Genomic DNA, 27,583 nt, shown 5'->3' on the forward strand with positions numbered 1-27,583 from the left:
GTGAAGTTAATAGCATATTCTAACAAGTTGCCTGTAGCTGAAGTCATATCACAGAAACTGTGATGCCATAATATGCACATTCAGTGCAATACAAATGCAGAGACTTCACGTATTTATTATAAAAGACAGGCTGTTATTCAGCAGCGAACAAAATATGGAAATATGATGTTAGAGTTGTCCTTGTAGCCCTAAAGAGCTCCACCTCTGGTTAAATGCGCACGGAGTGGGCGGTTTCTGAGCACACGAACACACACACACATACACACAGAGGCAAACACAAGCGTACACACGCTTACGGACTGCAACCTGCTGATTCCTGTTAGATTCTCACACACAGCCCGTAGGAGTAGGTGTCCCTATCTGAGACCAGTTCAGCTTTTAAAAGGCGGTTTTTTTACAGAGCGCAAATTTGGCACATCTGTTTGCGTTTTTTTTTTTTTTTAAATGGCTTATTCCAGAGGAGTTGTTACTCTTTTGCCGGTGAACTTCGTGTCAGACGGCGTCTTTTGACCGACTCAACCCGAGCGCTCACAATAAAGTTTCACATGCTGCACTTTATCCTGAAGCACCACAGCGCGCTACGGGGATCAGAAATGAAAGCAGCACCGACACCATTCAGCGCATTTTGCTTTAGGAAGTATTTCAAATGGCTTGATACACGACTCTTTTTTTGCTTTTGATCTGTGGCTGCGACAGATAACAGCGCGCTCGGACGGACTTTGGATACCAGTTACGCTTATTTTGCATTCGGACGGGCGACTTGAAGCTCTAAGGGCAGACACAATTGGGACTCCGGAGAGCACAGCGGGACAAACACCATGACCAGCTGCTGGCTTGCCTTGGTCGGATTGTGGTGGAGCGCTTATTACTGCATGTTCCCGGTGTTCGCGGGGAGTAATTATTCACTGGATGGAAACAACGAAGTGCACCCGGGTTTCATCCACCGGCGGCTGCGAACGCACGAGAAGAGGGAGATGCAGAAGGAGATTCTGTCCATCCTCGGGCTGCCGCACAGACCGAGACCGCATCTGTCGCACGGAAAGTACAACTCCGCTCCGCTTTTCATGTTGGACTTGTACAACACCATATCAACCGATGAGAAAAGCAAAGTGGAAAGCATGCTGGACGGATACCAGTACACGCGGACAACCCAGAGCCCTCCTCTGGCCACATATCAAGAAACTGCCTTTCTAAATGATGCAGATATGGTGATGAGCTTCGTTAATTTAGGTAAGTTGCTTGAAATTATTCCATGTTAGTAGTTTTTTGTGAATTGGTTGTGCGTAAAAACGCGTTTGTAAGATGTTTTCCATCCAGTTTCACACGATGAATCAATTGGGAAACCTCATTAGGCGAAGTTCAGCTGAAATGCGAACAGGTGTTGTGAGCAACGAGGAATGAGAAAACACACGTAAACCTTGGCTTACCGGAAGAAAAAGATGTCAATTTTATGGAGATTTAATTTTTTCAAAAATGACGCACGAGTTAGGCCTTGTGCTTAATATTATTTTTTACACTAGACCTGTGTTCGCCACACCTGGGGCTCATAGAGGACACCAGCACAACAGACCTAACATCATGCACGTGTGCTGTTGGATCATGAACTAGCTCATTGTATGAATCGCACAGAGGCCAGATAACTCCCCCAGCCCTTCTCTCTGGGTTAGAAAAACTGATGAGGTTTGTATTGTTTCGGAGTTATTTATTGTTACGCGTCCTCTCTCTCCGGGTAGATTGGCCCTCCTCGGCTCATTTATAGGACCGAAATTCTGCGGTGAGTCTTGCTGTGCAATGTGTTCCATGATTTATGTCCTTGCGGGAAAAATAGACCAATATCCTCAGCAAACCATCAACCACCACCGCTGGTATTTGTATATAAGGGCTATTCCTGCCATTGACCTCCAGCGCAGCAAAGTTGTGGTCTCTGTGCGTAAATTGCGTCGCATTGTTTGTGTTACCCAAGCAGATTTGCCTTTAATTAGCTCCAGTGACGATAAAGAGCGACACTTAAACGAGTTTGGAACATAAAAGCCAAAGCCCTTCCTTCCATTAGCAGCTCCAGTGTTTACTGGGAGACTCTAAACAAAGCGCCTGAAGTTAAACAGAGAGTCAGACCCTGCTAGACAAGGAGGCTTAAATCCAGATTGATTGTCATTCTTCTTGGGAACTAAGGGCATTGTTATGATATTGCCATGAGAGCAGTGGGAATTTATCATTGCTAAAGAATGAGGTGTTATGGTTTTTCTGACTATCAACTGTTCTTGAAACAGGAAGTCCTTTACATATTTTAGTCCTCACCTTTATATAACATCCAATAGTCATTCAGCACCACACATGAAGAAGAGAAGGTTCTCTGGATTAAAAAGTGCTTCTCTACTTTTATTGGTTCTCAGGATGTTGATGTTGCAACACATAGTGATGAAAACCAGATATTTCGACAGAAGGTGGTCGTCGTTTTGGTGTCAAATATCGAAACCCCTCTTGTTGGCTTCTCTTGGGGGAGTGTGATGGTGACAGCATGGTGTTTGTGTGTCTGTGGTTTTGGTATTCCTGTGCCGTGTCAGTTTGGGTTTATACTCCTGTGCTGTTGCACATCTGGCTCTCTACTTTGATTAATCACGTCCTGTGCATCTTTTGACGATTCCCTCAGATTTCTGCGGTGACCGGGGGATTAGGTTGCCATCTCTTCCAGCTGTACACAGAGTCCTAACCGCCCTGGAGGAGGGACGGCTTCCTCCCTGAATGTGATTGTAATTAATGTTGGACAGGCCAAGGCTTTCCATCTGCTTTGCAAATAAGGCCTTGCGCGACTACCGTGTGTCATCGCCATCCGATTAGTTTTTAATGTGTCTTTTGCTCGATTGGAGCAGTTTGTGGAGTGACTTAGAAGGCAACAGTAGAAAGATACGTGAAACGCTCCTGGGTGGTCCTTCTTGTTTAAAAAACGGCCAAAAAATCTGGATATCATGTGTGGCCAAAGTGAAACTACAAATTAGAATCAAGATAAATGAAAGGAAGAAAAGTGAAGAAGCCAAACAATCTGTCTGAAGCGATTTGAAAAATATGGGGCTGGACCAACAGACAGAGCTTAAAGCAGACTTATTCATGGAAAGGCACTTTCCTGCTCAATCTGTGTTTGTCAAGTCAAATCAAGGTGAAGAAAAAGACTTCTTTTTACACTGATGATCTGATTTAAAACTGGATTCACCTGTTTACATTAGCAGATCCTCCCTGAGTGTAGATGTTAGAATCTCAGACTTTAAACTGACCCATAGCAAATAAAACGATGACAGTGATTTAAGCTTTGGCCCACACTGATGTCTTTCACAGCCAGCTGTGGCAGTAGCACAGATAGAGAGCTCATTTTCTGAGGGTATTCTCTTAGGACACGGATAGATTTAAGAGCCCCTGTGTTACATCCAGTCTCAAGTGTGCTCTCTGCAAACTATGTGCTTCTTCACCCCCGTATGCATGATTCATGTAGACCTCTTGTTCAGTCATCTGCTCTTCTTAGTTTTCGTCACTTGTTCAGAATCATACATTGGAAAAAAAAAGTAGGACCAGAAGCATATTTTCCAGCTCCTTTTTCATCTTCATTCCTAGAATAGCACGTTCATCATTGCCTTGCGGATGTCTTGCTTTCCACTGAGGTCTAGTGAAGTGACACTGTGTGCTGTATGACTCATGCTATGTGACATGCTGCAGCTCTGAACATGTCCTAATGCACAGTGGTGCACTCAGGTAATGGCAACGGTCACTGTTAACTAGAGTTTAGGGCTTGTTCACGGTTGTTGAATGTAGATTTTAATAGATTTTGTTGTCTTTGTGGCTTAAGCAGTGACACACTGACTTTGAACATGAAATCAAGTGGTTCTAACACTGTACCTTCAAGAGAAAACTATAACAAATCTACATTAAACAGCAGCATAAAAAGAAACAGGTTGTAGTTTATGTGTAGGAAATACCGAGAAGTCCCTCCACAAAGACTCGCTCTGTGTGCTGTTTTAAGTACAAACGGATCCTTTTTTTCGTATTTTAAGAGAATTCCAGTTGAGACGTCATCAGAAGAAAAAGGATGACCTATCCTTTTTGTTTACTTGTCTCTGGTGACAGATATAATCACTCACAAGGTAACATTTTGTGGCGTAAGTGGGGAGAAACTGACCAATATAGGTAAGGTGCATCCCAGTGAAGAGCAAATACAAGAGGTCATTGCTCGCTGAATTAATGAGGGGCGACATATTGCTGAACAAATATCCAAAGCCACTGTGAGAGCTCTAATAGCCAGTAGGGGAAATCTTGCTATTCCTATCAGGTTTGGCTTTTGTGGTTGAGCTGTTAGCTTGTGGTTATGGTGAGTAAAGGATGCACAGAAATGGCTTTGGTTTCACAGGTCACAGAACAGGAACTCCAAATGTTGATCCTGTGTCATCTGCATTTAACTGTGATGAATTTGCTTTGCCGTAGCTCTCCCATTCTGGGCAGACAAGACAGGTGTCTCTATGCCTGGTTTATGGCTCAGATCCCACCAAAGCACCTGTTGGTTGTTTACTCTTCTGTCCTTTTCTGTTTGTTTGCTGGGTTTTACCAGAGGGAAGGTCCCTTATAAATCCTGGAAAATCCATCCATGGTTTTAGTCACTTGCTTTACCGTTCCTGCTGTTTTAAATAAACTTTTGTGATTAGTAAGTGAGCTTGACTCTCACCTATTTAGACATTGTTGGATAAAATCTCGATGAGTTTTAATTACAACACTTTTGTTTGCACTAAGCCACACACAGACAAGTGACAAATTTAAGAACATTAAGTGCATACCTGCCAATGTACAAACTGTGATGGAATTAGATATGTAATGGATTCCAAGAGCAACTCATTTCTGCTGCTCCAGCACTGTCAGCTCCAGGTTCAGATAACCTGTCTGCTAAGAGCTGCAAACCTGTCACAGGAATGCACATGGCTAAACTGCTAGTGTTATGGCGACACTCTCTGGCAACATTGTCAGAGGCCCAGCAGGAGAGACACTCATCCGGTGTGCTAGGATTTAAAAACTGAGCTATGACCCAGATGCCAACTTTATGTCTAGTGTTTCTGCTGTATACACTTTTGTGGTGGTACAGGAAAATAATTGCCATCACTGCCATGTTATGAAGTTGCAATTACGCGACTCTGCAGAGGGCTTTTAATTTGAAACAACAGTTACAGGAAGTGGAGACTGTGGTGGGCCTAGAGGTGAGGAGAGAGCGAAAGAAAAGAAGACAGAGAACAGAGTGAAAGGTAGATTTAAATGGCTAACATGTCATTCACCTGTCATTCAGAGTGCACAGCCCCCCTCCCCACCCGCATTTGTCATCATTAGTCAAACAGTACATGATAACTAGATTAGTCATGGCATGGCTAAAGCAGAGCTATCACGAGTCTGGTTACCTCTTGCTTTCCACCAGCCTACCTCCCACACTTTGAAGGCAAACGAGCCAGAAAGCTTTAAGAAGTGGGTTTTCAGGAGATTAGCCGGGTCCAGACAGCCCTGGGCTCATTCTGAGCTGAAGTGCCCTTTATACGGCTTGTTTTCCTTGTCTTATGATGCCTGGTTGCATTTCTCAGCACCTAAGCCCAGATAAGCCACTTCCTTTGCAGCAAAACGTGTCCCAAAGCTCCAGCATGATCAAATAATTAGTTGGCTTCAATCAAAGAGTCAATTGTTTGATGCAGAAGGGAACTCTGGAGAAATTTCACTAAACCGTCTTGAAACATTTCCTGCAAAACCTCAGAGAACAGACCAGAGCAAAGCAGAGGACCACCCGTTGCTTCACCTCAGCTTCGAGTACTTCATTAGCCAGAAGTTGAGTGAGAAATTCAAGATATGCTGAGATAGAATAAAGGATCTTTTCCAAGACTGAAACTTGGCAGTTGAAACCTTCCTGCAATGGTGAGAAAAATTATATTAACAAATTACAAACCGCTGTGTCTATTTTCATCTGTTTACAGAATCAGATATTTTACTGCTGTTACAAGTTCACTTGAACTTGCAGTGATGTTCAAAAATGGCCCAAGATATACAAATAATTCTGCTTATTGAGTTACAGTGTTTTAAAGTGCTTCCTTTTTCTCATGTTTGGATTGTATTGGTTGTCAAGCTCTCTGGCAAAACATACAGCTGCCTCTAGAAACAAACAGGGTTGATGGGGAAAACATATCCGGTTAACCAGATTATGTCTTTTCCAGTCTGGATTTATGTCTGTCATAAAAGACGAGGTGTTACAGGACAGCTCTATTGTCCATCTGAGTTCTCGCTACAGACCTTACAATGTGTATGAGCTTGTCTATGTGCATGTCTCCTAACAGTATTGTCCTCGATAAGTGGAGCAATTCAGACAAATAAACCTTTATATTTGGTTATATACATATATGGAGGTGGTCGACCCTGAGGTCAGCAGATAACCATTCATAAGAGGCCGTTCCATGTACACTTGAAGTCATCTCTGTCATATACCCTGCTTTTAACACCCCACTGCACACACACACACGCACACACACATCATTCCTCCACCTACCAGCCCATCCACTCTGATAATATCGGTCCCTCTCAAGCCATAACTGTCTGACTTGACGAGATTGCAGCTGAGATTGGGGCTAAGTACAGAGATTACGCTTCTTGTTGTGTTTTTCCTCTGACTTTATTTCTTCTCCCTTGTCCACTCTCGTGTCTTTCTTCGACATTCCAGTTTGGAATGATAGTGGCGTGGGTCGGAGGAGTGTGACGAGATAAGGAGGTGATGGGCAGTGGACTCCTGGCTGTTAACGATCTGTCAAACTGAGCCGATAACCCTGGCGGAACATCTGATTAGGCCCCGCTGCTCCCATTTATCACCTCTGGGGAGAGGCATGGGGGATTTGCTCTGTTTGCTCTGCTGTGCCTCAAGGAGGATGGGACAGAGCTCCACGGTCCTCTCTCACATTTGTTGTTTTCTCCCATTCTGTCTTTTTTTTTTTACATTTTTCTCTCTCTGTTTTGCCATTCTACAAATTATTGCTGTATTTCATCTTGTTGCATTTACTCGATTCCAAACATCGGCCCAGAAAAACCTCAGAAGGACTCTTGACCACATGCCGTGCAACAAGAAGCAGCTTGATATGATAGCCTCTTTCAGGGGCACATATAAACAGACAGTACATGATATATTAGACTATAGACCCAGTTATAAACATATTGATTATAGTATGGGTTTCACTGGAGAGTCTGGTGGTCCAGATGCAGTTTTAAAAGCTTTTCCAGCCCTGAAAGAAAAAATAATCTGGCCTGAAAAGGCACCATTTAAAGATATTGAAGACTAGCAGTTTATGGAAAAGTTGATACAAAAATATCACACATCACTATAGGCGATCAGGCCGTTTTGACTGAATTCTTGTTGCAGTTGCTTCATGTTGCGTGATTGTTGTAATCCTTTTTAATGATAAGACTTGACGTTTTGAGGTTTACTGTGCAGCTGTTCAGTATAAATGAATAAATGTAGTTGAGTACACACTTGTACGTGTACTTGGGTATGTGGGTATGTGTGTAAAAGAGAGTGGAGATGAGGAGGGAGAATGTGTGTATATTTACTCCCGAATTGCTCTCTTGCTACAGGTGCCTTTGTCTTGTGTGAGGAGACCACGTAGAGGAGATCAGACATTAACTAAGAATTATGCTTATGTGCTTGTGTGAGGCTGTGTTTGTATATCTTAAGTTTCTATATGTGAAAGAGGGAAACAAAGAGGCACAGAGAGAGGAGAAGATGCAAACAAAAACGTCTCTGTTTTTATATGTGCATTTCTCCCGATTTGGATTTGAGGGGACCGTTTGGGGGTGATTGTGAGAGGGGAACATCGATGAACACACACTGAGGAGACACTATTTTACTACACAACTAATATAACACCTTATAGATGTAATCCTTATGAGTGCAGTCCTAGTTGATTTGGTGTCACCTGTTAGCGCCTGGTGCTAACAGCAAGTGTGTTTTTATACTACAGCCTGCTTAGATCCTTTTGTGATGCTAAATTTAATGTTAGGCTACACAGTACTGGAGGCAAACCTTCTTGTAAACATCGGTAGGTATGTCTTTGCAATTTATGGTCTGCCCTGGTCTTAAAAAAGGTTGTGAACCTATGAACTGCTGAACTCAGACTCAGCATGTTCCTGTGTGCCCAGTAACTCCATTAATTATCGTAATGACCCAGTCATTTGCTCTGCTGAAGAGGCTCACTCTGGTGATGGAGATGGCCGTGGCCGTCAGGAATGGCGTAAATGTCACGGCAAACATTCCTGCTTGTCACATTCTTTGGTGATGCCACTAGAAAGCCTGCTGGGATTTATCTCTAGTCAATAAAAAGCAGAAAAGAAAGACCAAGGAGGGAAGAAAGGAAAGAAAAAAAGGCTCCCCCAGAGGATGCTTGAGGGTCCATGGATTCATGCTGTTGATGCCAAATTCTTACCCTACCATCTTTGAGCCTCAGGTCTCGAGTCTGTGCTCCAGCCTCAGATTTTCGATGCCTAATGAGGTCCTCTGCTGTTGTAGCCCATCTGCCTCAAGGCTTGATGTGTTGTGCATTCTGAGATGCTTCTCTGCTCACCACAGTTGTAAAGAGTGGTTATCTAAGCCACTGTATCCTTCTGTCAGCTTGAACCAGCCTGGCCTTCCTCCTCTGACCTCTCTCATCAACAAGGTGGTTCTGTCCACAGAACCGCCGCACGAGACTGTTGAGTGTTGTCTGGCACCAACAGTCATGCCACAGTCAAAGTCACTGAGGTCACATTTTTCCCCATTCTGATGTTTGATGTGAATATTAACTGAGGCTCCTGACCTGTATCTGCACAGTTGTATGCGTTGCACTGCTGCCACATGATTGGCTGATTGGATTATTGCTGGTGCTCTTAATAAAGTGCTTGACGAGTGTATCTGTTCATCTGCTGGACTGATTGACAAATGGACATTCACGTTCCCCTTGGGATGAACTGTAATAACTTTGGGGTATACCTAATTTTCCCTTTGGTGCTAGTATCAGGTTAAGATATACATTTCCCCTGTACTTTGGTTTATAACCAAATCTGTGCAAAGTCACATTCTCATTAGCCTCCACTGTACTTTGTCTTAAGTGCTAATTAGCAAATGTTTGCATGCAGACATTGCTATTAGCATCATGACTTGACTTAAAGATTAACATTAGATATGTAATAGATTTCTTTAGAGGAAGATGTAACCTGCGGATGCTTTTACATATCACCAGTCAGTGATGATGTGCACCTTCCAGGAGTTATCTTGTATTTAACTCTTAGTCCACTGCTTCCCCTCAACTGACGTGTTTTTGCATATGTGATGATTTCTTCCATGACTTCTTGCATGGATGTTAAGCTGTAGCACTGTCTGATGTTTGGGTGTTGATGAGAAAAACAGAGCAAGCACATTTTCTGTGTGTGTCAAATGCGAGATGTCTTGTGGGTAGGTCGGTCCACAATAGCTGTTTATTAAACAATAAATGTGTCAGGTCTGAGTTTTCCTTTAAAGCAAGGTTAAAGGGTTAGGGAATAAAAAGCACTCATGCAAAGTATTTACAAGTACACAAATTTAGATGTGTGATTTGGCTTGTGCATGTCTGCACTGATAATTGGAGCTTATTTGAATGTACTTGCCAGGACTCCTACCTTGTTATACAAGAAGAATCCATCAAATACCTCGGCCCCTCAAATGTTCTCAGACTGGTCGTCTCTCTAGAGACGATGCCTGAAACAACCACAGGTTCACAGTGAGAAAAAGGCCCCATGTGAGTGCCGATGCTCCTGACCCTCCCTTTCAACCGAGCTGCCGCTGACAAATTTATAAGTCCTGGGCTGACCCACAGGCTGACTTTCCAAACATGACACTGACAGGAAAACAGTCGCAGACGGGAGGGATGGAGGGAGGCAGGGAGGAAGGGGGAGATGAGAAAATGAATAGGAGGAGGAGGAGGAGGAAGAGAAGCAACTTGCTGAGGGCAATATGTATGTAATTTGGCTTACAAGTGCAGTTTCAAGCATTTGATTTTAAAGAACTGAATACAAATTTATATGATTTTCATTCCACCTTAATTCAATACATCATTATTTGCAAAAAACAGAGATCAGGCCTCTAACCAGTGGCATTGTCAAAGAAAGAAAAATAGGGCAGTAGAACTAAAAAGGAGGAGAGAACACTCAGTCATATATATAACAATAATAATAAAAGTGCAAATGCAGAAAAGAAAGGACAGTCTGATCAGATAGATAAGATGAAAAAAAGTTGGTGGTTAATCACATGTCTTTGGATACAGCATTACTCTAATATGTCCAGAGATTAGGGGGTTTGACTGCCAATGAGACCACCCAAAACAAAAATGTATCCACTCCCAGTGCCGTGAGGCTCTCTGGATAAAAGGATCTTATCACTAAGGATGTGCAGGGGAAACTCTGCCCAGTCCTTCCTCCTGTATGGACACTTTCCACACCTCCAAGCAGCCAGTCTCCTGGATACCTTATCTGACTGAGTGTTTAAAAGTCCAGTATGAATCCTTTTCCAACAGGAAGTCCCCCATTTTTCAGTTGTGTTCATCTGCAGTATGTTTCTCATTGTCGGTGTCTTTGTTATACATACAGTGCAGTCAGAAAGTACTCAGACCCCATTTACTTTTCTTCACATTTTGTTCTATTTTATCCTATTCAAGGATTCAAAACTCAGTTTGGCGGGGACTTGTGGAGTTTGCATGTTCTCTCTGTACTTATGTGGGTTTTCTCCAGGTATGCAGGTTAGGTTAAGCTGTGACTCTAAATTACCCTCGTAGGATAAACAGTATACAGAATGGATGGATGGTTAAGTATTAAGACACTTTACTCAGTACGTGGGTGACACACCTTTGGCAGCAATTACAGCAGCAAGTCTTCTCAGGTATGAGATGACAAGCTTTGCACACCTGGATTTGGGGATTTTCTACCATTCTGCTCTGCAGATCCTCTCAAGCTCTGTCAGATTGGATGGGGACCATCAGTGGACAACCATTTTCATGTCTCTCCAGAGATGTTCATTGGGTTCAAATCAGGGCTCTGGATATAATAAAAAATTACAATTGCATCTGCAACAGATTAAATGTATAAAAAAGATCTAAACACTTTGTTTCATGTGCATTCTATATAACAAAGTAGAAAATATAACTGGATTTACACTGAATAATTTCCTCCTTAAACTCTGAACTGTAGACTGAGGGAACAGTGTTTTGGGGAACAGTTTCCACTGGAGCTCCCCATACTGAAATAACACATGCAAAGGCATGACAGGCAGATCAGATGAGTGTTTCTTGCTTTAAACTAAAACTAAGAAAACCAAATTCCTCTACACTTTCATCTCACCAATATTGTGTTGACATCATGGACAGACATATTATTAGAAACACTGATTATTTTTCTTTTGATTTTCCTCATGGACCACCTGGTTTTTGAATATCCAGGTATCAGGTTACCACCGCTATTGTTGGAGCTAAGCCTGTGTGTAAAACAAGCAGTAGGTCTAACATATACGTCAGCCCAGGGGAAGATTGAAGCCGGGCTAAACTGGATATGTTCTAAGCCAGTGAAATGCATTGTGGTCACCATGGACTTTCCAAAGGGAATCCCAAAGGGAGTGAAGGGGCAAAAAAGAGAGGTGAGGATAGGGAGCTAGAATGATAGAGAGGGAAGGAAAGATTTGCAGAGATGAAGAGAAGAAAGAGAAAGAGAGATGTTAACTGTGAGAGGGAGGGAAAACAGAGTCCCAAACAGCATTGCAGAGTGAGCCGGCCTTCTACCTTGGCGGCTTTGGAATGTGAAGCCACCAATATTTTGACTTCTCCTTTGGAAACAGCTGCGTTTCCCTTTTTCAAAGATATTTTTTTCTTATTTATCAGATCCCTTAGGAGAGATCCATCTCTTGGCCCTGACACTGGCTTCCTCCCCTAAATCTAGGACCAGACTGGCCAATCCCAGACACGCACACACACACACACACACACACACACACACACACACACACACAGACTCACATGCACACCTGCTGCCCAAAGCCAGACATTAACAGCAGATCACTATAGCATGCCCTCTTTACTACCTGTACTGGTGCACGTGGTACACTCCACTCACAAAAGTACACTCAATCACAATTCAGACACAAACAACTACAGTGCATTTGGAATTCAGACCCCTTAACTTTTTTTTTTACATTTTGTTATGTTGCAGCCTTATGCTAAAATAAATATACATAAAAATGTACAATACATTTAGAAATGTATTAAAAAGGAAAAACTGAAATATCACACTGGCTCTCTGAATGCACTGAAAATAATGAGTAGCTTGCACACAGACACATGCTTGTGAAGTCGGTCTTAAGATGCTTTCCAATGAGCCTGCTAGGCCAGAATAAGGACATTTTTGATGACCATCATCCCTTTATTGTCACAGCATAAATAAAGGCAGACCCCTGTATGCCATGGTCACTGCCTTTCCCAATAAATATTGACTTATGAAATATGAACTTTTTGGGGTCCTTGTGTCATCCTGCATTAGGGGATTTCATTTTGTAACCAAAGCAACAGTCTTCTACGTTTTCTGCAAAGTCATAGACCCAGACAGACCCTTTTTTTTTCTTGGCATCCAAATGTTTTTCCCCTGTATCATATGGCAATCAAAAGACCGCAAATCCTGAAAGTCTCTAAGCAATGTCTCTTTTATTATGCACTGTATTGTAAGATTAATAATTTTGATTTAGGATTGTTCGTGTTAGTGCCATACATTACACAGCAAGTGTTTGGTCTCACTGGTTTTGTTTATGACCGCAGTATTTGGTTGTGTTTATTTTCTTGTATGTGTCTAAATGAAACAGCCAGTAGTCTTTCTGCCAAATCAGCCCCCAAAGAGAACAAGATGTTGGAGAAGAACAAAATGGACTCACGCACCAAACCCTGCATGAGCATTCAGTTTACTAATTTTTGAATTTATGCACGCCAACCATGCTGTGACCAAAATGGCAGGATGGAATCCTTTAATTAAAAAAGAAATAACTAATCATATCTCACAGTAAGTGAGTCACTTTTAACTGAACTTAGATGTGTGCAGTCATAGGTAGTGTTGTGTCCTCCAGTGAGGATTTGAGAAGTCATCTGACTGTCTACAGAACCAATTCTTGTGTGTAGACCACTGACTGTTGAAGTGAAGTGTATGTCACCATTAGCCTGACCAGAAGCTGTTGTGACAGCTGCTCTACTGTGCTGAAATTTTTATTAACATCCCATAAAGTGGGGAAAAAAGGAATCTCTGCTGGTGTTTATTTTCCAGCTCATTTCTGTCCTGATTTCATGGAATGTCCTCATAAATGTGAAAAAGATGTTGCACCATCTTTTGTTGACAGCTCATTGGCTCAAATTGGTGTCCAGTGAAACAAACATGTTTTTACAGGGGAGTTAGGTGAAATCACAACAGCCATTAATGTCCATTTAGACCTGAAAGGGTTCAAACGGACACAAATGCCATATAAAGACTGATTATCGACATGGGTGTAAAGGTTGAATGTGTACACGCACATGGAAGGCCCCTCCCTTACGCCTACATTTGTCTTGATAGTCCCGTGAGGTCAATCATCCCTATCTCCAAACTTGGCTGTCATCAAATTTGCTAAATACAAGTTGCAATTGCAATGTGAGATTCTGACATGTTTACCAATCAAAGCCCAAAACAAATGCCATATTTTGGACTTGAGGATTAGGGTGCAGGAGCCCTGCAGGATTAGCGAAATCTACAGATTTGCAAGCAATAATCTTTTGTGCAATGTGATGCTAGCACCATTTGTGATTTCTAAGCAGCGTATGCAGAAATCATTTTCGTGAACTGGAAACCTGAACCTTAACTCAAATGCTGAACGTTGGTGGATATGACTATCAGATTATCTGTGTACTGTTTGGGTCTGGCGGCATGGCATACCAAAGCTGTAAAGGAGGAAGAGTGGCATGACTTTCCAGGCCTGGAGTAAATCAGTGTAACATAACTTAGTGCGCAATCTTTTGCATATTGGCTGCCCAGTTGTAAAGTTGCAAATTTGGTAACTCTATATCTCCCTCCAATCTATTCATTTGTATAAAAGAGGAGAATACACTGTCAACGCAACAAAAGGACAAGAGGCAATCACTGAAATAGGTACAGATATCATTATCAATTTTAATGCATTGTAACCTCCCTGTCTTTTAAGGATTGTCTTTAACTTTTGTCGTAGGTGCAGAGAAGTCATTGTCAAACAGTTGCAATATAGCTGGTTTAAACACTCCCTTAACATGGCAGCGTGTTGAAGCTACTTTATGGTAGGCAACATTATGTTAAGCTAGGTTACATTAAGCTATGTCATGCTAAGTTACATTACATTAAGTTATAGTACACCAAGTTAGACTTATGTTACTCTAAGTTATGTTACACTGATTTACTTCATAGTGTCATGCTAGACCTTATGTTGCCTTACTTGTTCTTATAATGTTACCATACTGTTTGTTATGTTACCTCATCTAACCTCATTATATGTCACCTTACCTAACCTTATGTTACATTAATTTATATCACGTTACGTATTATATGCTACCTTATTTAACCTTTTGTTACATTACCTCAGATTATGTTACATTATGGTGTAGTACTTTACTGTAGTGGAAAACGACAGAAAAGGGGCATTGTAAGAACATTCACATACCTTTGTTGTTTAAATGGCTCCTGCATCTGCGTTAGTGGGTCCACATCTTAATCCTTAGAGATCGTGCTTGAAAAGATGGAATAAAATCTCCTCTTGACACACAGGTATGACATATCCCGCTACCTAGAGGCCAACTGGAAACTCAAAAGCAAGCTGATGACTGCTACTGCTCAGCTGTCAGTCCATTGATGGAAAATACTGATACTATGCAGTCCAACAGCCATACCTTGGTTATCTATCTGTTAGCAAAGCTCCAGCAGGGGAGCAATTACAGCAAATTATCTGCCTATCGTCAGGGTTAGACACACACACACATACAAAAACCCACACACACACACGCAAACCCACACACATTGTGCACTAGCTGAAAATCTCAAAATGACAAAAGATAGATGTGTATCCAGACCTCATTTTATCATCTCGTATGGAATGCAGCTTAGTGGTGATGGAGCTGGAGGCGGTGGGAACAAAAATCAAATGCTCTACCTCTTTGGACGTGTGTGAGTTTGTGTGTGCCTGTGTGTGTGCCTGTGTGTGTGTGTCTGAGACAGGACGCTTGACATTATGTGTCATGGTTTTGGATGGGTATTTCAAAAAACCCAAATGGTTTTTCAAGCATTATATGGAGGATGATAGTTGTAGAAAAATGTGATTATATGGTTCAAATGGGGCCTTTGTTCCTGGGGATGCCTGTCCAGTGAGGTCATTATGTATTGTAACCTGTGGGAGGTAATGGAAGAAGAGCAGGCTGGATATCCAGGCCATTGATGAATATGTGTGTTTCTGTGTGTGTGTGTGTGTGCGTGTGTGTGTGTGTGCTAGAGGATAAAATGCAGCCTGAATTGTAGGCTCTCGGGAAGTCCTGTATTAGTATTATTATTACATTCTATTTTATAACAACTGTGATTTTTATTGTGTGGCCATTCCCATAATGTTAGACTGGACTGATGTAAAAGTCTTGAATTTCTACACAACTTATCAATTATATGGTTGCATTTAGGTCATGGAGAAGATGTCTTTGCTTTATTGTGTCAGTGTTATATTTGCCAGAGATTACATGCTCAGATGATGTTGGTGATGTTAGTATGTGGCTCTCTTTCTTAGTTCCTGCTCCTGCTAACTACCAGGGTCTTCTTATTTTATTCCAAACAAACCTGCTGGAATTTTTCCAGGAAAGACTCCCCTCACCTTCTGGTTTTGAACAGTGAAGTTGAAAGCTTTCACAAGGCATCTGTAGGTTCTGTCAACTTGAAATCTTTGCAGACGTTTCTTGGCTATTCTTAGCTGTATGTCAGCAACACATGACAGTAATCAGTAAAGTGCTGAGACCACTTTTTTTGTTTTCTGCTGGACACACAGGGTGGAGCTGTCGGTTTCTGTTCTCTGTTTACTAATGGGACCTGACAGCAAATCAGCTGGTCTCACTGCTTCATATCCATTCTATGGACTGATACTCGCGCCTTGGCCTTGAAATCTCACACCACCGACCTCTGGGAGTGTGTGTGCATCACAAAGTGTGTGTGGAAATGCGAGTGTATGCCCCTCTGTGCTCTGTCTCATGAGATCCCATGATGCAAGTGTGTCTTTTAATTCCTCGCTTTGACATTTACATCTGTATGTGCGCATAGGTCAGTGCCCGTATGTGTGTAACTAGCGTAACTGCATTCATTTGTGTAAGAGCTTTTAGGAAGTATCTAGAGGTATGCGTGCACTCGTGTGCCTACACATGCAGCAGACGTAAACTCTCGCTCTTGCCAGTAGCCCTCGGCTGGTCCTGTGGCGCTCAGTGTGTCGGCTTTGATGCCGGGTCAAGGGAGAAGATCAGAGCACAGGATGAGTCTCCAAAGACACACACACACACACCCTTGCTCAATGCTAATGATGACTCCCAGCAGACTACAAGCCCCCTTGTCTGTACCTTGACCCCAGGAGCTACTCTGCCAGCTGCCTGACTACAAAGAGCCAAAACATTCAGCAGGAAGGCGGAAACAGTTTCTGGTGGCAGCCAAGCATAGTGGCAACACCTCAGGCGACTCACACCACTGCCGTGTGGGTGTGTGAGCTGCCAGTATTCATCTGCTTTGCAAAAATCAACAGCTGTACCCATGTGTTATCTTTCCACACATGCCAGAGGTTTAAGAGTTGAAACATAAAATCTGGTGTGAGCCTCTTAAGGAAGACTATTGTTTACAGCATAAAGATTTCCAGATGTTTTTCTTTCATAATCAAACAGTGTCAATTGGTGATGAGTTGTGATTGTATCAACTGCAAAAGTTTCCATAGACAGTCAATCTGTCAGGCCAAACCCTTAATTAGATGGGACTTTGGAGGAATTAACGATAAATGGAAGACATGGACATATCTGACCTATCCTCAGAAACCATTAAGTCTGAGAGAAAAACCAGACAGATTATGGACTGTAATTACATAAACACAGATGGATTCCTCTCATGCCTTGGACATCCAGAACATTTTTTTATTGGTTTAGCCATCCACAAAGTCTTTAACAACGTTGACAGGTTCTTGGTGTGCAGAAATTAAATTGAGGGGTGTTTGCGAAAATGTCGGCCTTTTTATTCTCCTTCCCTTCCCGCGTGCACTTTCTCTTTACTTTTCTCCCTCTCATTGCTTCTCTTTGACTGTGGTGCATTACGGGTCAGAGGAAATAGTAAATTACAGATTTAATTAGAAAGCAGAGATTTTTATGAGGGTCTTTGGGATTTTGTCATGCTTCATGCATGAAACCCCCACAAAGAGCGGTTACTGAGAAGATAGTGGAATGTTTGCTGTACAGCAGAGGAAGACTCACACTGTTATTTTTTCAGCTACACTGGCTTCTCGTTCCCATAGCAGTTCAGTAAGGTCAATGGTTCCTTTCTTTAACAGGGCTGCAATCATCTGATTTCTTCCAGGAGACACTGAGGGGGAAAAAATGAAATGTCTGCTACAATGGCAGTAAACCAGAGCATAAGTGTTTAACCTGTCTCACAAACCAAATGTCAACATCCACTCTTTCCTGTTCGGATGAAGAGGAAGAGGCAGTGTAAACCTTGGGTTGTGTGCATTATGCGATAGAGCTTTGAGGGGAAAAAAGATGAGTGTGGCTTACAGGTTTACATCCAAAGATAATGTTCAGAGCCAATGCATGAAGGACTTCTGGAAAAAGGGTGTGGAAATTGTGGTGGTGGGCGAGCATGTTAGCGTGTCTAACTTTCATGCAGGAGATGGGAGTTCACAAACTTGCAATTAACATTAGAGCTTTTATCATGCAGCTGCTCCGTTGGCCAGAGATATTATATTTTTGGGGTGTCCATCTATCCAACCGTCTGCAAGACTTTCTCAACTCCTTGGACCACATATTGCACGTAAACTTCCATTGCTCAGGTTGAGTTGTTCCCAAGGTCTCAGTAAATGTGTTTCTGCTAAATTAAGGTGCCCTGTGCTCTGGAAAATTTCCCTGACAAACCAATAGCCTGCTATTTTGATGCACCTGGTCCACAGCAGATCTCCACAGATCTCACAGATCACATCAGTGTAGTTTATTTGGCGAGGATGACAAGGTGCAAATCAAGCTCTCCTATTAGAAGGATCAGGCATGAAGGATCTTTAGTTAGCTTTATGCTGATGTTTTAAACACAGTATTTTTGATCAGTTTAAAAAAAAGTGGTCTGATTTCTTGATCTCATTTCCCATCCACTTAGTATGAACTCAGTGCACTTTTTAGAAATTAAAAAAAGTCTATTATCTATTTTAAGTGACACTATTTAATTTTTTTGAGGGAAAAAAGAACACCTGATTTCTCATAGGAAAGGAGACACACCCTTACTTAGTTCAACACATTCACAAGACCTTACACTGTGTATACACAGGAGACGTACAGTGAGGCTTTCAAGAATATTATTGAATGTAGGTCACCAGTGTTTTGGCAGTGCTCAGAGCCCAACACAATCACTGTAGTTATGTGTAGAAAATGGAAGTATAAAATAGACTTAAAGCGCAAAAATATGCATTGGGTCTTTACATGCATATAGTGTGAGTAAAATGAGAGCCGTAATGCACCCTCTGTAGACAGCTGGATTAACTGAAGTAGGAGTGCATCTGCTCTCTGAGATGGATGACCAAAAAACATGGCTGAAACTCTTCCTGTATAGACACGCTACTTCTGGTATAACCAGTCGCATATATGTTAGCTTATGTTAGCTAATTTGACATACACGTAGATATTGTATTGCTGTGTCAGATTAAATTCTTAAATTCTGTGGACCAGACAGCACCAGGATTTCAATTTTGGAATGGCCAAAGTAATTTTGCCTGGGCCTTTTAATTACAAAAGTCAATAATGTTTTCTTTCCTTTGATGATTTTCCAAATGGTAGTCTCATAAAAGCAGAAATGAGTGATATAATGCTCTGGAAGGCGACTAGAGTGTCTGATTGTTTGTGACACTTTAGAAATATTTTTCCAAAACATTTTCAAGTACAAGAAGCACACGTGGGTACATTGCTCAAATTGCGTATAAGTGAAATATATAATATCCTATCTATCATGTTTATTCAGATTGCTGACATTTTGATTATATTCAAGGAAATACTGTCTTGTTTGGATGATCTGGGTGGATTATTATCGGTCTATGCTTTCAAGGCATGCAGAGACATTCAAGTCAGACAGGAGTTTTCAGATTTACCTCTCGTCTTGCCTACATTTGTTTTCTAGGTTCTTCTAGTTTCAACAGAAACTGCATTTGCAGGTAGAGTGACTGCATCTGCATTATTTAAAAACATTTTTATTGTATGTTTAAATGTTAGTTTTAATAATTAAAAAATAAAAATATAGAAAATACAGGTTCTCCCGTTCATTTAGGATGGGGCAGTTGTACAGGTACGTGGGCCCAGGCCCGTTAGGCCCACCCACAATGCCATGCCTGTGGGGACCAAAACTGTGTCCTATTCTGGTGGATGGAAAGTTTGGAGGCTAAAAGCCCTCAGTAACCCCCACTTTAAAACAGGCAGATATTATCTGATGACATAATTACTTTGGAGAAAACCTATGTGTAATGTTACCTGTAGTTAATTTTACCAACTGAGTGTTGATGAAGGGCGAAAAAGTATTTTGGCCTGGGGAGGTGGTTGTTGTTTGTTTTGCTCTGTGGTTGTGGGACGTGTGCAAGAAAGCAGGAGGGATTTGATGCAGACGGCCGTTCGCCAGCTGTCTCTTGGTTGGGCAGCATCAGGAGTGTGAGCTAAAGCACTGACCACTAACCACAGACCACATACAAGTCAGCCTGTCAACCACCACCAGGCCTCTCCTGCACAGTCCTGCTTTTTCTGCTTCACATCCAAGATTTGAATTTGTCTGTCTTCCTTCCTTCTACTTATAGCTTTCATCCCACTCTCCGCTCTTTTCTTATTCTTACTTTTCCATCATGCCTCCAAATTTTGCTGCTGCAGCCTCACAAACTGTGTCTGTTGACTGCTGTTTATCATTTTTACTCCAGAGGTTGTGGTTATCACTCACTGTCAGATTCACTTTTATCTCTTCCTCTGTCTTGTCTGCCTGTTTGTGCACTCATCCAGCCTGCCTCTTTCTATACACACAGCCTTTTGTCTCAAAGTTTGACTCGCTTGTCTTTCTTTCAGCAGATACACGTATACTGTATATGCAGATCCAGCATTAGCTGCTGGCCACCATTTTGGACCTGCCAAGATTGACCTGTAAACAAATAAATGGGGGATAGGGTAGGTTTTAGGTGTGTGGGATCTAAACCAGGCCCTCTAAGCAGTAACTCTGCACTCTCCATTTCACATGCAGTAAGAAAAATAATATGCATCGAAACTAACTATTACTGTTAACGTCCAAAATACTAAGATAAGGTATTTTGATATGAAAACATGCATTTTAAAGTATCCTTTGCTTCTTTAAGGGGCATGCTTCTCAGTTTATGACAAGTCATGCTTAAGTGTTAGCCATTTTTAGACTTTTCTTCCAAATACTGACACGTATGACATGTACATTTTAATATCTTCAGTTCTGAATTTCAACTCATATTCACAAAACAACATTATAACTCATGACATATACTAATAACCACCCAGCAAGTGCAGACTGTGAATATAAGAACCATATGAACACATGTGAAAGCAAATAATTCTCAGTGTCAGGTGGGTGGTGTGTGTCTGTGCTTGTGTGTGGGTTGCTGTAATACCTACAGCAGCAGGGACAGAGCGGCCGAGCCACATGTTGCGGAGGTGGAGAAACGGGAGAATAACTCCTATGAAAGCAAAAAATCTCATTCTCTTTCTGTCACGAAGTGTCTCCTTCTCTCCTCCTCTTGTTACATCCCAGACATGTCTTTCCCTTTCTCCCCCCATTTTTTGCGCCTTTGGTCTCTCTATCTTCCTCTCTCTGACAACTGACTTTGTCTTTTTTCGTCTGGTCTTGGCGTCTTATCCGCTTCTTCCCCTGTTATCTTCTTCTCCAGTGTCATTTTAACTGGCATAAACTTTCTTTATATTGACATACAGATTTTGCTGTGTTCCCGTTCCATTCAGTTTATCCAATTGTATAAATCAATCAACCCCCCCCCCCCCCCAAAAAAAAAAAAAAATTCTTCCACAAAAAACATTCCTTAATCCATTTCCTTTGCTTTGTCTTCTTCCTCCCTCAAAACTTTCATTCATATGTTCTGTCTTTCTCTGTATCAACATTCAACAGTCATAATTTCCTCTCCTCTCCCACTTTCTCTTTCCACCTTGTTTCTCTGTTTCTCGTAGTAGATTAAATCACCCACAGTGTTTAGGTGAATCATCAGAAAATTTCCCCACTTTTTTCAGGTTTTCTGGTTAACCTTGGCCGCCTTGGTGTGTTTGCGTGTGTGTGTTCAAGGGGTTGAGAATGAAAGAGAAAATCGTGGACTGTTTAAATGAAAACTGACTTGTTATTTTTCATTCCTTTTGTGTATTTTCTCATGAAATGGTGACCCAACGATGAGAGTGTGGTAATAAAACAAAACCATAATTTACACCTACAGATTAGTATTCACACATGTATGATACTTTGGCACTCTTTCTCACATTTTCCAGTGAACACTGTTGCACCACATCACCAATATAATCACTTTCTCCCCATCTTTAGAATCACTTTGAATAAATTCCTCCTTGAATCATCCAAATATAAATCCCCTTTCCCTTCTGTGTGTTCCTATCTCAGAGCTCACATCATGGTCGATTAGCACAGAGGTTATGCCCTTGTATATAGAATTCCCTTTGATTTTAGATGCAAAACCTCAGTGGCTTTCAATCGAATTTCAAGCTGAGAAGGTCGGGAAGCAGCTGGAATGCCTCTTAGCTGCTAATAGTGCGGTTCCCAGGCCGCTTTGCATCGGGCTGCGGTGATAAAGTGTTAGATATAAGAGATGTGAGACTGTGGCTCTCTGTATATTTCATAGTTTTAATTGCTTGTCTTCATCTGGACATTGTTCAAAACAACTCCCTTCCCTGAGATTAGAAAAAAAAGATTTATTTCACTTGAACAGGCTGGTGAGTTGTTCAGTGAGCCGCCTTGAGTGCCTTGAGATTTTGTTAGGATGTGACGGGAATAAATTTCAAAAGAGATGTGTCCTGTGAATTTCATTAAAACCCCGATAAAATGAGTGGCATACATTTTTCATCTCAGTGAAAACTGTTTTCTCCCCTTTTCCATTCCTCTTGTGTGATTATATTAGGTTTTGTAACATTTTTGAGGAAGTGTAAAGTATAAAAAGTTGCAAGTTGAATTCTAGGACCAGACTGTCAACACCCTTTGTTGCTTCAGTGGAGCTAGTTACTGGAAGAAAGTGGCCATACTGGACAACTCCTAGATTGTGTGTATATGTGTGTTTAGGCACAGTTCTGGCTACTCATTTTTTTATTAATAGCTGCAAGGAAGTTAGAGGAATGCACATGTTGCATTTATATAATAAGGCTCTCAAGTTAGAATTTCAGCTTTTTAGTACAGGTGTACTCAACAAACAATACAGCAAACATAGTAAACATTATTTGATGTGGGACTCTTCCTACAATAAGTTAAAAGTTTATCAGAGTTTTTGTGCTGAAAAGCCAGTAGACTCCTAAATAGGAAACATGAAATTTGAAGCTGTTGGTCTTAAAGCACGGGGGTGTTGGAGGAGGGTTGTAAAGTCATTTAGAGTACCATGACCTCTGCTGAAGGCCTCCGCACACACATTCACAGAAGCTTAGCTGATCTATCCACCCCTCAATGCAAGACCAGACCCAGTATCACACACAGTTACTGCAACATCTGTGCGTTTGCGTGTGTGGCAGCTTGTGGAGTAAGATGATGAAATGGCCGCTGTCACATCTGATAAAAGTCACGCTGACGCCGATGTGAAGAACGACTCGTTGTCTTGGTGGTTTCCTTTGCTTCAGTGGAAAGTGTTTGAGAACTGAGATCCTTCAGTTATCATAATTTGTTTTGACCAAGACACAGTGCACAGATTTTGATTTTTCCTCATATGCAATGAAGCCAGAATGTCATGTCTTCCCTCCCCAGCACTCTCAGCTCAGTGTGTTGCTTGGGTTCAGCATTTACTTGTAAACTTGTAAATGTCTGGGGATAAGGAGAGCTTTGACCTTCCTAGGTGTGGGTACAAGGTGGGGCTGGCATTTTTTGGGAGATGGCTATGACTCAGGGAGTAAAATGTGTCATTGGGGCCATTTTGGGTTGGTCCTTACATCATAAAATTAAACCAGAAGGTTTTCACAAGCCTGGCACAGGTATAAAACAAAATTTCTGTTACCTCAGGTTTGGGCTGTAAAAGTATCCAAGTGAATCTTCAAAATAAAATGAAATGTCTGTCAAAAAAAAGCAAACATATACATGTATACCAGCCCTTTACATGTATTAAATATGTCTGAAACTGCTGGACATAAGCAAATTATGAAGCCGTGAGTTGGGTTAATGTAGAAAGAAAGAAGACTCCACAATGTTTCCAGTTTCCATCTATTAAGTCATCAGGCAACATTGATAAAGAGACTGAATGTGTGTATGTTTTCTCTCCTACTAATTTTCCTTCCTTAGTCATCTGAGGTTGCACTTTTAAAGCAATAGTTAGACATTTTTGGAAATTGCAAACTACTGCTTCTGTTAAGCTAACCAGGTTAGCTAGTCTGGCTGGAGCAGCTGCAGCGGCAGTAGCAGAAGATAAATGTAGGTAAATGCATGATGTTGGACATTTATGTTCGGTCGCACCGCAGTATACATCCAGCTGTTTCCCAGTTGGCCTGCACTTAGTAGAGTCTGGTGGTAAAACCACAGCCTGCTGAACCTCGCTGCACTGGAGTGGAGTGGAGATGATGGATTGTGCATACAGTGTGTCTGGTAGTGTCTAGCGTACAAGTAAGTATTTAAATCAGTGAATGTGATGGAGTAAGAATAGAGTGTATTGATGTGTGTTTTCAGTACTTGAGCATTTATGTTACCAGTTTTTCGTGTGTTTTCCGTGCAGAATATAGCACATATTTGCGGCTTAGCGTTTACTGTTTATGTCTGCGTGGCTATTTCTGTACATGACCTTCTAATTGCATTCAACATGCCCCCTCTTTATTCACTTCCCTTTTCTCGCTCTGTGTGTCTGCTGACAAACTGACTCTGCAGGCCCTTTGCTGTGGGAGAAAAACCTCTAGCTGAGACAGGAACCAATTCCCCGGAGAGCACATTATCATTATGATGCATATTGCACTTAAAAGCATAGAAGGGAGCATTTTGTTGGTTTTTGTCATTTCACGCTGTCAGAAGTGGTTGCAGAATGTCTCTAAGTTTGCTACCACTGAAAAAATCATGGGCTTTTGCTTTGGACTGATGATAACAGGGGTTTATTTAGGGAAACTGGGAGCCACGAAAACCTATTAGACCTTAACGTATAAAAGATGGGATCGTTTTAAGCCTTCTATGGTTGACCTCAGTGTAGTGCGTGAGAAAGATATACACTCATCAATTACTACTTTATATTTACACTGAAACCCAGTCTGTTCAAGGCAGTTTCATCCTATTTGTAGAAAATACATCATGAATATGAGACAAGCCATTGAAAATACATTATAAAGACGTAATGTTGTAGAAGACGAATTGCTCTGTTTAAGTACAAATCCAGTCTAACCATGATTTCTTCTGATGAGCAGAAGTAGAAAACTTGCACAACAGCATTTTACTTCATGCAGAGAGAGTAAATAGCTAGTTTTCCACTTGTCCTTGTGTTATCTTTCCCTGTCTCTTTTCTCCATGTGGATAATGTTGTGACGCTACGTGTTTGTGTGTGTTTCCATCCCACAGTGGAGTACGACAGCGAGCTCTCCCCACAGCGGCGTCACCACAAGGAGTTTAAGTTCAACCTCTCACAGATCCCTGACGGTGAGGCCGTCACTGCAGCAGAGTTTCGCCTCTACAAGGAGTGTGAGCCACACCTTCCGCAATGAGACCTTCCTACTCAAAGTGTACCAGGTGGTCAAGGAGCACCCTGACAGGTAACCCACACGCATTAGTGATGAGCTTTTAACAAGGAAGATAACAGGTTTCAATCACCGCAACAACTAAGAAATGCAGAGTAGGACTCTCATCCCTCAATAACCTCTGCTAAACCCTGATTTCCCCTTAAATGTTTTTTCCTCAAAGAAAATCAAGTGTATAACCTTTTTAACATGTCCATATTGTATTATATTACACGATGCAAAACAAATCAAGAGCAAAATAAGCAGTCAGTGGTATGCCTGAGTATATCAATCTATTTTAACACAGAAATCATTTTATTGTTTTTGTCAATTTTGACATAAACACTCACAGTGTAGGCTGGAAAAAGTATGTGAACGCTAAGGCTAATGACATCGACAGGCTAACTGGAGTCAGGAGTCGGCAAAGCTGGAATCTGGTCAATGAAATAAGATTGGAGGTGTTCAAGGAGGATAAAAATAAGCCCAGAGTCACAGCTAAAGGCTTAAAAGAGTAATTGCCTCTGGTTTTAATCTGGTCATGAATCTACCATATGCAAATCGTGGTGCATGTGTCCTCCCATGGACACCACAGAGGAAGCCACTGCTCTCTGAAAAAAGCATTAATGTGCAACAGAGGTTTGCTAAAGAGCACCCAGACTCTCCACAGTTGCACTGGGAACATGTTTTGGAATAGTTTTTTTTAGTTTTTTGTGGATTAATGAAAATAAGGTTGAATTGTTTGGGAAAATATGCAATGTTAAATATGGTGTAAAAAGTGCACTGTATACCAACATGAAAACATCATCCCAAAAAATGAATTCCCAAATTTACAAAGGCGTCTTACAGGATAATGTCAGGGTGGCTGTCCACCAGCAGAAGCTCAGTAGAAGTCGGGTGATGCAGCAGGACAAAGTACATGACTTCAAACAAGTAAAATCCACCTTTTGGAGTGGCTCAGTCAGAGTGCAGAATGTAACTTTATAGCAGTGCTGCAGAATGAGCTTAGAGAGCTGTTCACACTGGACATCCTATAGAATATGTCTGAGCTTAGGCAGCTCTGTATGAGGAATGGTCCAAAATTCTTCCTGAACAGGTCTGATCAACAGCTACTAAAAGTGCTTGTTGAGGTATGACCAGTTATTAAATCCAAGGGTTCACTTTCTTTTTCTTCCAGAACTGTGAATGTTTTTTTTAATACAGTCATTTTTAATACAGAAAACCATGCAACGCCATGGGTTCACATGCTTTTTCTGTATGTACTGTACGTAGTTAGTTAATAAAACCCAGAATTTTAAAGATTACAGAATTATATGTACATACATATACTTTCAAATAACATTTATTATGCAGGTTTATCCTGAAAAGGGTCTTTTTCCTCATCTCTTCATCTTTCTCCATGTAACTGGCTAATTTAACTGTAAGCCAAATGAGTCTTTGTACCAGATCATAGTTAACAAAAACAGTTTCTGTTGTTATCTTACTAAACAAAATACTGGTTAGTTCTCAGGGAAAAACACACACACACACACATACACAAAATAACCCCAAAATGATACTGTATACAAATCTCAACGAGACACATAAAGATCTGCTCAGATAAATTACATACAACATAATTCTCAGCACCATATTTCATCATCCTAAAACTGTGCAATTTTGGTTTTCTTGTACATAATTTTAGACACATTTCCCTGTACATCAGTGTGACAAATTTGGTATCACTGGAAACTCTGGGATCTTGAGTGAAATGTTTTGTGGGTTTTAACAGTACTTGTCCATACAGCATGCGTCTGCATTAATCCACCCCTGAGTGGGTCCAGTAGGTTTACTGAGGGTTTACACTGTGGTTGTACGAGGAGTCTACAAATCAACAAGAAATAGGCAGTCAGTGAAAACAGAAAGTGTGCTCAGTTCACTTCCTCTGGACACAAAACTTTTTAAACTGCCTCTCCCTGTGGGTTTTGCTCTGTCTCTCTATCATTCTCCCTGTGTTACACAAACTCTGTGCTCCTACCATGTTTATGATGTAAAATCAAACAAAACCACGTCTTACAGAAATAGCACAGTTTCAAAATCCTCCCGCCCGCAAGTGAGCACAGCTAATACATGCCAAACATTTACATTACGTCTGCAGGGGTAAATAAACATCCAGTAAGATTTCTGAATGATATTTGTTTTTTTTATCAAGCCTGCCCAGTGAGAAGCAACACTAACATGAAGAGAATTTCTGATAAATATTTTTAGCAACTTGTACAGCCCAGTATGTTTTATCAGTGGATATACACCGAAACAACTTTCTCTTTGAAAGCTGTTGATGTATAGGGAGCTATTACACTTGATTAATAATATTATTTTGTGCT

At 41.4% G+C, this 27,583-nt stretch overlaps 1 protein-coding gene across 4 annotated transcripts in view; it reads left to right on the forward strand.

Annotated features, from left to right (window-relative positions):
- The first annotated feature begins 255 nt into the window (after window positions 1–255).
- Window positions 256–27,583, forward strand: part of bmp6 (bone morphogenetic protein 6) — an 85,483-nt gene continuing 58,155 nt past the window's right edge. For all 4 annotated transcript variants that reach the window (XM_051066945.1, XM_051066948.1, XM_051066947.1 and 1 more), the window contains exon 1: window positions 256–1,230. In XM_051066945.1, the coding sequence (XP_050922902.1) occupies window positions 819–1,230 (412 nt within the window). In that variant the 5' untranslated portion in view covers window positions 256–818. The remainder of the gene's footprint in view (window positions 1,231–27,583) is intronic.

Source organism: Lates calcarifer, linkage group LG24, assembly GCF_001640805.2.
Source record: "Lates calcarifer isolate ASB-BC8 linkage group LG24, TLL_Latcal_v3, whole genome shotgun sequence".
In the NCBI taxonomy this organism is placed as follows: domain Eukaryota; kingdom Metazoa; phylum Chordata; class Actinopteri; family Centropomidae; genus Lates; species Lates calcarifer.